The 12709-nt window shown below is 47.6% G+C and overlaps 1 protein-coding gene across 1 annotated transcript in view; it reads right to left on the reverse strand.

The window, feature by feature from the left end:
* The window catches only part of SGPL1 (sphingosine-1-phosphate lyase 1), a 405741-nt gene that overhangs the window by 227509 nt on the left and 165523 nt on the right, over window positions 1–12709 (reverse strand). Inside the window, exon 6 of the mRNA XM_078643255.1 lies at window positions 12504–12632. Coding sequence (XP_078499381.1) covers window positions 12504–12632 — 129 coding nt within the window. The remainder of the gene's footprint in view (window positions 1–12503; window positions 12633–12709) is intronic.

A 12709-nucleotide genomic window follows, 5' to 3' on the forward strand; every position in this document is an offset into this window, starting at 1 on the left:
TCTGCACTCCCTACTCTGCACTCCCTACTCTGCACTCCCTACTCTGCACTCCCTACTCTGCACTCCCTACTCTGCACTCCCTACTCTGCACTCCCTACTCTGCACTCCCTACTCTGTTCTTTTTCTACTAATTCGACCTCTAATCAGGTACAGCATCCTGTGGAGTGTGCTACTTGGCCCAATATTGCGGTCACAGCACTTCTGTCCCCTTGTTGGAGTATTTCATTCGTTTTCGGCTCAAGGTCAGACTATGAAAATGGCCCAGCAACAATTCGATCTACAGAAGTATGCTACATTAAAGAGTACACTTCTGCACATTAACAATACTTGAAATGATGCATATTTCACATGTGCCGCAGTGCGCGCCCATTCTCACCTGCCTAACTTTCTTCCATTCGGAAGGAACAGTGCATTTGAAGCAAAGCCTGGAGTTAACCTTGGCAGCACACAGACCTGTCTCATCTCATTTCGGCCAGGCGAAACCTAAAAAGGACTCTGTTACCTTAGTTAGGGTTTATATAGGGCTGTGCTATACGGTTGGTCATGTGACATGTTGGTGTTCATGGGTAGTGTTATTGAAACTTTTCTTTCATTGGCTGCTGTGAATAAAGTGATAAAAAGCAATGAGAAGCATAATCGGAGCCTCGGGCTTGATATAGAATGTATTCCTACTTCTATGTTTGGATAATGTCCCGTTTGTTTAGTTTTAAGAAAATAGTCACATCACTCTATTAATGGGCCTTCCCCTGGCTACGTCTTACATGCATTCCAATCAGATACGAGGGCGATAGTAAAAAATTAATCGGGGGAATTTATTTTCCCAATTGACTAACATTGACACACATTTAGGGGAAAGACAACTAAAATAACGCAATTTTTAGGCTTTAAAAATCGGAAGTCTTAAGCCTCACTCAGGTCATGTATAAATGTAGGTCTTTGATGAAGTCCCTAACTGCATTTGACCTTCGTGAGGAGCAAGGCTTGCGGTCCCTCGATGCTGTGAAGCAATGAATTGGGACTACAGAACAGAGGCTTGTGGGTAGCCGTGATCGGAAGTGTCGTGTCCCAGCAAGGGATGCCGGGAATGCGAGTAGTATCTGAGTGCATCTGGAAGAGGAACGAGAAATCAAGAGAAAAGCAGCATGAGAGACAAAGGTGGCTGGCGGGAGTGACACCTCCCGGAGAGACCTTGCCTTGGTGAGAGCGAGCCTGCGGTCCCTCCCAGTAACACTTCTGTGGAGGCCATCCCTTGTGGAGTGAAAAACGAGGAGGCGGTTTGGAGAGTGACAGCCCTCGGGGGTGAGTGCTTTGGCTGCCTGAAGAGTGACAACTCGGGCAATCATTTACCCTCGGAAGGGAGAGCATCAGCGCCCGAGGGTAAGTCTGCCTCCACGTGGATTTAGAGCCTTGTAATGGGGCGGGGGCCGGGCCCCCCCTGACGTGAGAACCTTAAAGAGGGACCTGGGCAGTGACATTTCGCCCCCCAGAGACACGTTCGAGTGTTGAACCCAAGGGGTTCTGCAGAGGGATCCCCACCTCCCCCAACAGCTGTGCCGTGAACGTGGGGGCTTGGAGGTCTTAAAACTATTTTTTTCGTGTCACCCCCCCCCCCCCGAAATGTTTCAAGTCTGTGACCCCTCACACCTTTATGATAGGTAGTGGCTGTGGGCCATGAGTGGTTGCAGTAAACTGAGCTTATTAAATAATTGGGGGAGGGGGCAATCGTGTTGCCTATAACTCACTTTAAATGTAAGAGATAGAAGAGAGCAAATGGCCTTGAACGTAAACAGAAATCCCGTACGTGGGTTGCAGTGAAACTCCTTACAGCCCTGGTCCCGATGCTATGTTCCTGGTGCGCTAATGATGACTACGGTTCTGCGAAGGAGGGTGTCTGCTATGGCTGTTTGCCCCTCCTGGCCAATGTGCCAAACCCAAAGCAAGCTACCTCCGCTCTTTTGAGAAAAACCCCCAGAACTGTCTTATTTTACCCCACAACTCCGCAGCAATACGTGCACGTCTGAGAGAGCAATAGCATCGGCCAGGGGCAAAGTCAGAAGGACAGCTTCTAGTGAGCTGTGTGTGGTGCACCAGCTGGAGCCTGCACCGTGCCAGTCTCCAGCAAGCGAAAACGGATCTACTAAATCCGCCACAGACTAAAACTACGTTATAGTGCAACTGAGCGGCCTGGCGGGAGAAATTGAACTTTGGCACAATTCATGCCCTGGTAAGAACCTAGCCTGTTTACTTTGGGGAGGAAGTCGGGCTACCCAGAAGATTCAAACCCACCCCTTTCCCCAGATGTCAATCGCGCTCTAGTTTGCAGAAACTGTATTCTGTTATACCGGATTATTGGGAACTGCATCCGCTAATACCTGCTGGTCCCGTTCCACGCTGATTCTAACCTTTTTCACTGTGTACCATGTTTTTGCCCTCTTGACGTTCATGTACCACATTCGGTTGTGTGTATGTGTGTGCAAGTAAAGTACTCTTTTCTTTTACGTACAAAAAAAGAAACTCTGCCCACCGCCGCGATGACGACATCGCAGAGGCGGAGAGCGAAAAAATCGCGGGAACGCCCCTGAATCTGGTCCGGCCTTGACGGACAGATCCGGCTCCCAATGGCTAGCCTCCATTTATGGAGCTAACCAATGGGAGCCGGGGGACGTTCCTATAGCCAATATTGTAAACAATAGATTTCGCCTGCGCGAACTGCTTGCGCAGATCGCCAGGTCGAAACCTAAAAATGAGTGCTTCAGGAGTGAGCAGAGGACACAAGTAATGCATCCATGCTCCAGAAGAGGGACAAAAGCAAGTAGAAGTAAAGCCCACACAAGCTAAAGAATAAAAGCCAAGCAAATGAGAGTAACAATAAAGCCAACCAATGGTAAGCAATAGGTGGGCTCCAAGCCCACTGTAAGCTGACAATAGGTATTTTCGCTAACACAGTTTTCGCTGTCTGGTAGGCAAACCTAAAAAGAAGACAGGCAATAATTCACCATGTAACTGTGCACCCAAAGTGCAGGCTAAATAGATAGCTGCTATTTAAAGATAAAATAAAAAGTGCACTTTGAAGTAACTTTATAACTGTAGAGTAAGTAACTAGTTTTAGCGGATGTAAACAATGAGCACAAGCTTTGTGCAGTCACTCAAAATGAAGGAAGCCAATAGGTTAAGAGTACTGGCCCATTGTCCCATGCTGTATGCCGTGGTGGGAGGTAGCAACATCGATAAAGCCTTTTCTACTTGCACATGCCCACACTATACCCACTGAATCCCACCTTAGAAGGACCATCATTGCCTTCACTCCATTGTTGGAATGAGATTGCTTTCGATTCAAGTTTAGGCAGCCAACATGATGTCAGCAAACAGCATTTCCTTCTCTGTTGGAGTATACAAAAACATATTTTGAACCTAACCTCTGCTTCTTACCAAGATTTAAAGAGTGGAAGTTACAAGAAGAAAGGAGAGATGATTCCTTTATTCTGTACTCTTTGATTCCCCATCACTCTACTAGAAACCATACCTGCACCAGTCTCTTGTTTAGTTGAGCGGCATTCACTCCACCTCAGTGCTAGGTAACTACAAGCTCTGCTTAAAACACACTCAATTTCCTACTATGTCGCCGATCTCCAGGGAGAATTTGGATACACGATAGGGAAAATAGTCAGGAGGGTGATCTCAACCAAAAGCCTTGCCTGCTTTCCTCCTCGCTCTCAAATTTCATGCAGGCCAGATTTAGAGGCTACACATACAGCCCTAGTCCTCAACTGGAACAGACCTCCACTGCACAAAAGAGATCAGGATGCCAGACGAGGTCTCTCCTTTAGGAGGCAGGATCACTTTAGCTCACTGCCACTTCGGTGTTCAACGCCTTAACCGCGGCGGCAATTCAGACGCGGTGCGGGCGTTCTAAAGGGTGGGCGGGGCTGCGACGGCCAGCGGTCATTCGCAGCACCAGGGAGCACGAAACGGGTTAAAGTGATGAATGTGTTTAGAGAAAAAGACTAGGGGGCTTGGCCTTGATTCATGTAAGCTGAAAGCAATCATAACTTAGTGCATACCTACAATTATACCTTTATTCTGGAATTACAAACATTGATAAATGCTGATGGTGATTAAAAATATGTTGCTGTACTGTAAGTAATGTGTGGCTCCTTTCTATTTTTCACATTACATAATGTGGTGCACTAACTGTATCGTCAGCTTCATCACTCTCAGAATTTTAACATTGTACAGATCCAGTTTCTGACTGTGGAACATTGTAAAAGACACAGGTCTGTCCTGACAATATCGCGCCTCAAGTGACATTTGTTTTAGATCAGTGGTGATTGACCTAGGATCTGTGATGCCTTCTCTGGGGGTCCGCAACGGAGTAGAAAATTAAATATTATTAGTAGAGTAATAAAGTATAAATCCAAGTAATAAAACAAAAAGTGAACATTTTAGACGATCTATAAATGTAGAGCAAAGTGAAATTTTAGGCTAAAAATTAAATTGGTATCCTTATTTTCATCCAAGGCTACAGTGTAAGTATGGAAAATGCAATCTAGTATGCATAAATGAAGGCCTCAAACAAAGAACTGATAAGTGCAGACAAAAAGGAAGCATGCTATAGAATCAAAAAATAAAGTTATATTTGAGAGTCTAGTACATCGTTTCATTTTTCAGGGAAAAAAAACCTTCTTTTTGAACATCTCCAACCTTCCCACTAAATTTTCGATTTTTCTATGGTTTCCATGTACTTATGAGTGACACTCAACAACCAAATAAGTGACACTTAGCTTGGTTTTACTCATGAGAAAGTTTCACTCTATGAAGTCCATGGAAAGAGGTGAATATCAGAAATTACACGGACTGAGCAATCAGCCCACATGATCACAAAGTTCTGTTTTGTCTCTTTTAGTCCAGGTGTACTTTGAACATTGGGTTTGGTATCATGCTCATTTTGTATGATAGGAAAAAGAGAAAAGTATAAGTCCCTGCATGCAAAATACAGGGTGTGTGACAATAAGCTTCAACCGGGTGTGCAGCGTACAATTCTTCATATGATGTGAAACTACAAACCTACAAGCTGTCAGAGATATTGTGACCTTGCACCATCATACGGTGTGCGACTACAAACTTTCAGATGCTGTGTGACTATACACTTTCACAGGATGTGTGGGAACAAACTTTACAGGTTGTATGACTACAAACCATTGCTGGATACGTGGGAGTCATCTTTACCAGAGAAACAGTTTCGAGATTCACAGAAGCTGGCGTCTGCCACCCGGATGTGTAATGGTAGGCGCTACTGTCATTTCACCAGGTTCAGTGCCATATAGCACTAGTACGGACTGCAACATGCCAACACTGTCCCAGGCACAGATTTGTGTAAGCTCAGAAGGTCTGAAAGGCGTGCATTAATCATGATAATGCCTGTTTCACATACCACGGACCCTATTACATAACAGGCCATGCCACACAGCATGGGAAGTAACATTTTAAAATATATTGGCATTAATAAACATTATAGAGCGCATTACTATGAGGCAATTGTGCACCACTAGAGTGTCACACGTATGTGTCTCAATATAAAAACAATAGCACATAAGGGAGGTGAAGGGCAATTACTCAGCGACAATGCCCTTTGAACTGTTCAATAAAGCTTTTACAACATGGCGAATGGAGGAGGGTGGAATCTAAAAACTTCCACTGAGGGTTGAAGCTAATAAATGCTCAAGAAAGTGCACTTTTGCCTACCCCACTTGCTAATACATGGCGACTGGAAGACATTTGGTATACCGTCACGTTTGCTGCCTTCAGAAGCTGCACTCTTGTTTAAAGCGGGGCTTTATGACCATGAAAGCCCTTCGTGCAGGTGAACCAATGGCCTCCAATGCACGGCGATCATCGTGTTGAATATTTTAATACAACACGTGACAGCAGGGTGGCGCTGGAGTCTGTTCCTGCTAGAGCGCTCTGTGGCCAGGGAGACACTTCCCTCCACCTCTTACTGCGAAGTGTTTGGTCCTCTCTTGTGCTAATATTAATACATCCAGTCTGAGTCAGCTGAGCCCAGCCCCCCGCGGCTCCACCTGCCTGAGGTGAGCAGTAAACTACAGGCACAGACTGTATTATACATAAATACTGTCAACAAATCAATCAAACAGACTTTAAGTGGGATGAGTCAGCAGCAGAAACTTGCAGCATGACACGCACCAGAGGTAGGCAGATTCAGTTTTGCATCAATGTTCATCATGAACCTGCAGCTGCAGTCTCGGCGATGACTGTGCGACCTCTGGTCGCTCAATGAATGGCCTTCGATAAGGCAGGGTGGCAGCATGTGGAGTCCGGGCACAAGCAGCGGTGCGCGCACTCACCAGCAAACGAAAGAAACAACTCCCGCACGCTCCGCGGCCTGCCTCACTCAGAGACAGTGACGCCCTGTTGCTAGTGTGTGATGAGTGTTGTAGTCAGTGCTGCCGTGGCCCGGGCCAGGCAAAGTCTCAGCAGCAGCTGTCACACATGCAGCAGCGTAGCTGAGCCCCCAGGCTGGCGTAATCCACTCCTGGGATATTCTGATTAACTTTTCACAGGATACCAAGGCAGCACTGCACGCAGTAGTAGTCATTCACTCTGTCAAAGCAACATGGATAAGACCGCTCAATGAGAGTGCGTCTATAGGACAGCGCTCACAACGCTCCTGTTTGGCTTGTGTTTGCCTCAGTACCAGTGGTGGCAAGGAGGCGCTATAATATGTGTGACTTTCCATTTTAGTGTGGCGATGCGGACCATCAAACTAAAATGCATTATTCTAACCCCTAATGCGTGGTACTTGCCGGGGCTGGTACAGAGACCTCATAAAAATTAAGAACCGGTGCTTTAGATGTAACATAATTCTATGTCAGGACCGGAGGCTTCCCATGAACCATAGGGAGGTTCCATATAATAGTCCATTCACAGTGTCCAGTAACACCACATAGTCATCCATTATGCTAACTCCTCCTCTGTATTCGCTGCTTCGCAGCCAGTTAAGTGTACTATTCTTTATTTCTCCTCTTGGAGTAAATTGTTTTACCTTATTGTGTTATTTAACATGGCTTGTATTTCCCGGAGGCGCGTTGTCAAAAGCGCCCTCCAGGGGGGTACTGGAAATGGTTTTGTAATGTTACTGTGAGTATTTCTTTTCAGATTCCAGGCCGCTGGAACGTGTCACTGTTCCTCACGTGGCCGCGCCCCTGATGTTACAGTGCTTGTAATAGCCTGCTAGGCGGATTGTTCCGTCTCGCTGCTCCCATGTCGCGTCTTTTCAAAATGGGGAGACGGCGCTGGGGCAGTTCGCGCTGAACTGAGCCTTGTCCACCGCTGTTGCCATGAACGCCCGTTTATAGGGTCTGTATTTCCGCATAGCAGGTATTGGAGAACGTCTCGGCAGGGGTCTGTATTGCGGCGGCTGTCGCGTTGAGGCCTGTGGGCTAATTAAGTTGCACATTATTACTTGCTTTCTTGGCGCAGAGTGCGCATATTAAGTGGCGGTTTTAACGGTTTTCTGTGCACAGCGGAGCCCGGTCAGGTTTTTCCCCGAGGGCTGAAACCATATTTTTTATGTACTCTCTGTGCGCGGGGTGGTGCATTTACTATGGCAGTCCTTGGGTCTGCCCAAAATGACTGTTCCGGAATTCCCAGACGCCTGATCTTACTCACTAACCGGAAATCCGCTTTGAATCTTCCAAACCATTTTGGTGGGGCAAAACCTTTCTGTGAGACTGCATAGTTTGCACGCCTGGTCTACGTTAACCAGGATAATGGAGGCACAAGACTGTGTTTATGAGGAGGAAGAAAGAGTCCCAATCTTATTTACAGTGGAACAATGACTTTTTTGAGGCAGTTGATTCTTCTATCTATAGGGTAGTCCATGAGATGGCCGGTCCCATGGAGCAGCGCCTGTCTGACAGAATTGTCCAGGAGTTTGCGAGGTTGGCGCAGGCACACTCAGGTTCTCCTACCCATCTGAAGAATGCTTTTCTGGCGTAAGGGGCTCCCCGTCCCCTCCCACTCCCTTGGTGTCCCCAGAGTCCCCCGGGACTCCTGACCCAGTGTCTCCAGATCCCGATGTAGAGTCCCCGGGTGACTCGGGGAACGACGCAGGGCCTTCATGCCCTTGGTGCAATGTCATTACTTCCCCTTCAACTGCAGGGGAAGATTCCCGCATGTTGGACCTAGATGATATTGTACATCCTCGGTCCGCTGCTTAGACTCCCGGGGAGAAAGTGGTGAAGTTTGTCGTGGGTCGCCTCCGCAAGCCTCTTGAAAAGGAGGCCAGGGGCTGCCTTAGAGCAGAGTGCCCAAGACCCACCTTGGAGGGCAAGGTGGCTTTTACTCTAGAACTAGATTCTAAGATGGCCACTTTTTTGGCTACATATATGATGGACCCACGCAAAGGCATCAACAGATTGTGGCGTTCTTGTCAAGATAAGCTTCTTGGCGCCATTGGCCCTATGACAAAGATTTTAGATATGGCTGAGGATGCCAAGGTGTCTGGATCCGTCATTTCCCCATGTGCTTTCTAACTGGGCCCAGCGTGCCATAATTTTCATAGGCAACGCTAACTGTGCGCCGTCAACGGAGCGTCGCTGCTCTTTGTTGATCAAGTTCGACCCAAAGCTCGGGGACTTGGCCTCCTCGGAGGCAGGCGCAGTTGCCTAAGGAGGTCTTTTTGGAGATCCTTTTGTTAAGGAGCTCTGTAAATTTGTAGCAACCTTTACCTCGTTGGATAAGGCGCAATCAAATGTTAAGCGAGTGTTCCACCAGCAGGGATTCCAAGGGGCCGGCCGAAGCTGGGGCCGCATGTCCGGCCGTGGCTTCCAGCAGAATCCACCCAAAGGACAAGGCTTTCAGGGGCTGAGGAGGCTTCAAGAATAACTTCGGAGGCGGAAATTCAACCAGTAAGTGTTATACTGTCTTCTTCCGTCCACATTGGGGTACGGTTGTCAGACTTCCTGGATGCTTGGCTGGCCATAACCTCGGACGCCTGGGTTCTTCAAACCGTGCAAGGTTTCCAGCCTCGGTCAGAGGTCCATCCTCGTCTTATTTGCTTCACAGCCCGCCACGCAGAACTGATCGAGGAGGTCTCTGCGCTTCTGCACAAAGGGGATATTTGCCGGTCAGTTCTGCATCGTGACGGTTTCCCAAGCAACAGATTTCTTGTGGACAAGCCCAACGGTGCCAGTCGTCCTATCATCAATCTTCTGGATTTGAATGGGTGCGTGGTATATCGCCACTTCAAAATGGAGGGGATTCATCTCCTTGTACGTCCTTCTATAGCCGGACCTGATGGTTCGCCTAGATTTGAAGGACGCTTATCTGGTGGTCCCTCCTCCCCATCGGCGGTTTCTGCAGTTCTGTTGGAGGTCTTTGGTCTTCGAATTAACCTCCCTTCCATTTGGTCTGTCCTCGGCATCATGGGGCTTTACCAAGGTGCTCCATCCAGCGGTGGAATTCCTCTGGGGACAGGGCACTCGAATGATCGTTTACTTAGACAACATTCTCCTCATGGGTCAGTGTCCCAGGGTCTTGAGCTCCCAGCTTTACCAGACAGTGAACCTTTTACAGGGACTGGGTTTTGTCATTAACGTGCCAAAATCGGTCCTCATTCCCTCTCTGAAGTTGGTTTTTCTGTGCTTCGTGGTGGATTCAGTCCAGGCTTCTCTGAGCCTTCCGTCCCGGAAGATGGCCAAAATTCACCACGAGGTATGTCAGACTATGCCCAGATCACGCACGTCCCTCAGGCAGATTGCCCGGCTGGTGGGGCTCCGGTCATCCTCCATCCAGGCAATCTTCCCGTGTCCCCTGCATTATCGGGCGTTGCAGCGTCGAAAGGCGTATCATTTGTGTCAAGAACGGTCTTATGCCCAGTCAGTCCTGCTTAATTTGGAAGCAAGGGAGGAAATAGCGTGGTGGCTGAGTCACATGGAGGCATGGACTGGCGGGCGGTTTTCGGTTCCGTTCCAGACCTCATCATAGAGTCGGACACCAGCAGATCAGGATGGGGCGCTCGGTGTGGGGAATTCTCCACCGCTGGAGTTTGGTCATTAGACTAGCATGCCCTTCATATGAATTGCCTGGAGCTCTTAGCAGGGTAGTTCGCGGCCCGCTGTTGACTAAGGACAAAGTTCAATCTTGTGTGCTTCTCAATATGGACAACATATCCACGGTCCGGTATGGCAACCACTGGGGGGGGGGGGGGGGGGTCTTAGTGACAGCGGAGTATCTTCTGGGCTAGGCCAACCAGGTTGCGGATTGGCACTCGAGAAACCTGCACGATTCCAGCCTCGGGAAGTTAGATCCGGAAGTCTTTCAATGGCTGGCAGATCTCTGGGGCCCTTTTGCGACAGACCTCTCTGTGTCGCATCTCGACCATCAAGTGCCGCGCTTCTTTAGCTGGAGGCGGATCTGCTGGCCGTTTCCACGGATTCTTTACTCCAGGATTGGAGTCTGGAGAACGGTTATGCTTTCCCTTCCTTCTCGATGATCACAAGGGCGGCGCCCAGATCCATCAACAGGAGGCGGAGGTAGTGATGGTGACTCAGTTTTGGAGATCTCAAGTCTGGTTTTCGGTTCTACTGTAACTTTCTTGGGATTCTCCAATCCGACTTCCCCGGTTTCCTCATCTTCTTCTGAATCCAGATAGAGGCCCACACCACCTCACGGCTAAGGGTTCTCTGCAGTTGATGGCCTTGCGACTTTCAGGCAACGCTGGTCGCTCCCAGATATATCGCAACCAGCTGAACACCTTTTGTACTAGGCGTGGGCTGACAGTACCACTTAACGTTACAGGTCCGCTTGGACGAGATGGCTTTGTTGGTGTCTTTGGAGCCACTTGGATCTCGTGGCAGCAGACGTTGTTCAAATTTTGAATTTCTTGGCTGATCTGGCAATAGAAGGCTTGGCGTACCGTTCAACCAATGCCATGAGATCAACGATTTCCGCAGGCCATGCTCCAGTAGATGTGTCTCCAGTGGGGGCACACCATTTTGTTTGCAGACTGCTGCGAGGTATTCACCTCTCTTTGCCCGCAAAACCGCGTTATTCTGCTTTATGGGATGTCAATCTGGTCTTGAATTTGTTTCTTTACTGGCAACCGAATAAGTATCTTTCATTGAAAGAACTCTCAGTCAAGCTGGCTATGCATTGGTGTTTGATCTCCCGTAGGAGAGTTTCGGATGTCAGAGCCTTAGACATTTCTGCAAGAGTTTTTACCCCGGATGGGGTTACCTTCATGGTAGGGCGCCGCACCAAGTCGCTCTCCTGCACGGTCTCTTATCCAGCGTTTCCAGACGCCCCCAAGTTGTGTGTTGTGGGTTGCCTCAAGGCGTATGAAGACTTGACTCGAGTTTTGTCGTCCAGGAGAACGTCGGTTACTTATTGCCCTAAAGAAGCCTCACAAGGCTGTCTCTTCCCCCACTATAGCCAGGTGGGTGCGTTGGGTCATGCAAGAGGCAGGCATTGACACAAAGCAGTTTGGAGTCCACTCTGCATGCGGAGTCATGGCCTCAAAAGCTTTTTCTTTGGGGGCTCGTCTGGAGGATTTGATGCGGGCCGCGGATTGGTCCTCGGACTCGACCTTCAAGAGGTTTTATTTCAAACCATTAGTAGAGGTCGCTCAGTTGGTGGTAAGTAAGCTTTAAACTAGCATAATGCGAAGCCTCCGGTCTGGACATAGAATAGAAATTTGCCTAGCTACTTAACAGTAAGTTTCAATTCTATTAAGGACACAGAGACGAGGATTATCCCATCCGATGCACCTTCAGTGCAAACCTTCTCCGTATGGTGGTAAGCAAATTGTTCATGAGATTTAAATGGTCGTTTGTTGGAGATAAACTGTTTGATATTGTTACAGCGAGTTCTTATTTCGGTGCCTTAAGTTGTTTTATTTTTGATAGGAAATGAAGGTTCGAAACAGGACCAGTGATGATGATCTTGGCGTACTTCACGCAAATAAAGAGGAGGAGTTGGCATAATGGAAGGACTATGTGGTGTTACTGGACACTGTGAAAAGACTATTATATGGAACCTCCCTATGGTTCATAGGAGTGGTTGTTTTTTGTTTTAAAATGTTCTCTTTTGGCTGCTATGAAGCTATGAAGTTTGTTAAGAAATAAAGCGGAGAGAATAAGCATAATCCTCGCCTCCGTGTTCTTAATAGAATTGAAACTTACTGTTACGTAGCTAAGCAAATTTCTATTCTGAGATATGTACAGGAGTAAAAAGTACTTTTTCATCAGTGATACATTTCTTTCACCACTTCCAGCCTTACATGTGCCTCAAAACCTTGTTACTAAATGAAAAAATGTGCAACAGGAAAACAACAAATGAAGGAAGACAACAAACCTTAAAGCAAAAGGGGCAGTGTAGGAAAATACAATCCAACAATTCCACGCTAAATTCAAAATTGTGGCTGGTTGGCAACATAAATTCCAGATCCAGGAATACAAAAAAAAAGTTACAAAAAACAAACTTACTGTTCCACAGGAATTTGGGCCTCCATTAAACAAAGTGCATGACATTCGAACGACCTCTGCTTCCATCTTCCTCAAACCCGGGAAGACATCCGGGTGCAGAGGGTTTGTCCAAGCAAATTGTCCATATGCCTAGATAAAGACGACACTTATTAGCATTTGTTTCTGCAAAGGTGCTTTGAGAATTGTATTGTACACTGCATATAAAT

This window comes from Lissotriton helveticus, chromosome 5_1 (assembly GCF_964261635.1).
Source record: "Lissotriton helveticus chromosome 5_1, aLisHel1.1, whole genome shotgun sequence".
In the NCBI taxonomy this organism is placed as follows: domain Eukaryota; kingdom Metazoa; phylum Chordata; class Amphibia; order Caudata; family Salamandridae; genus Lissotriton; species Lissotriton helveticus.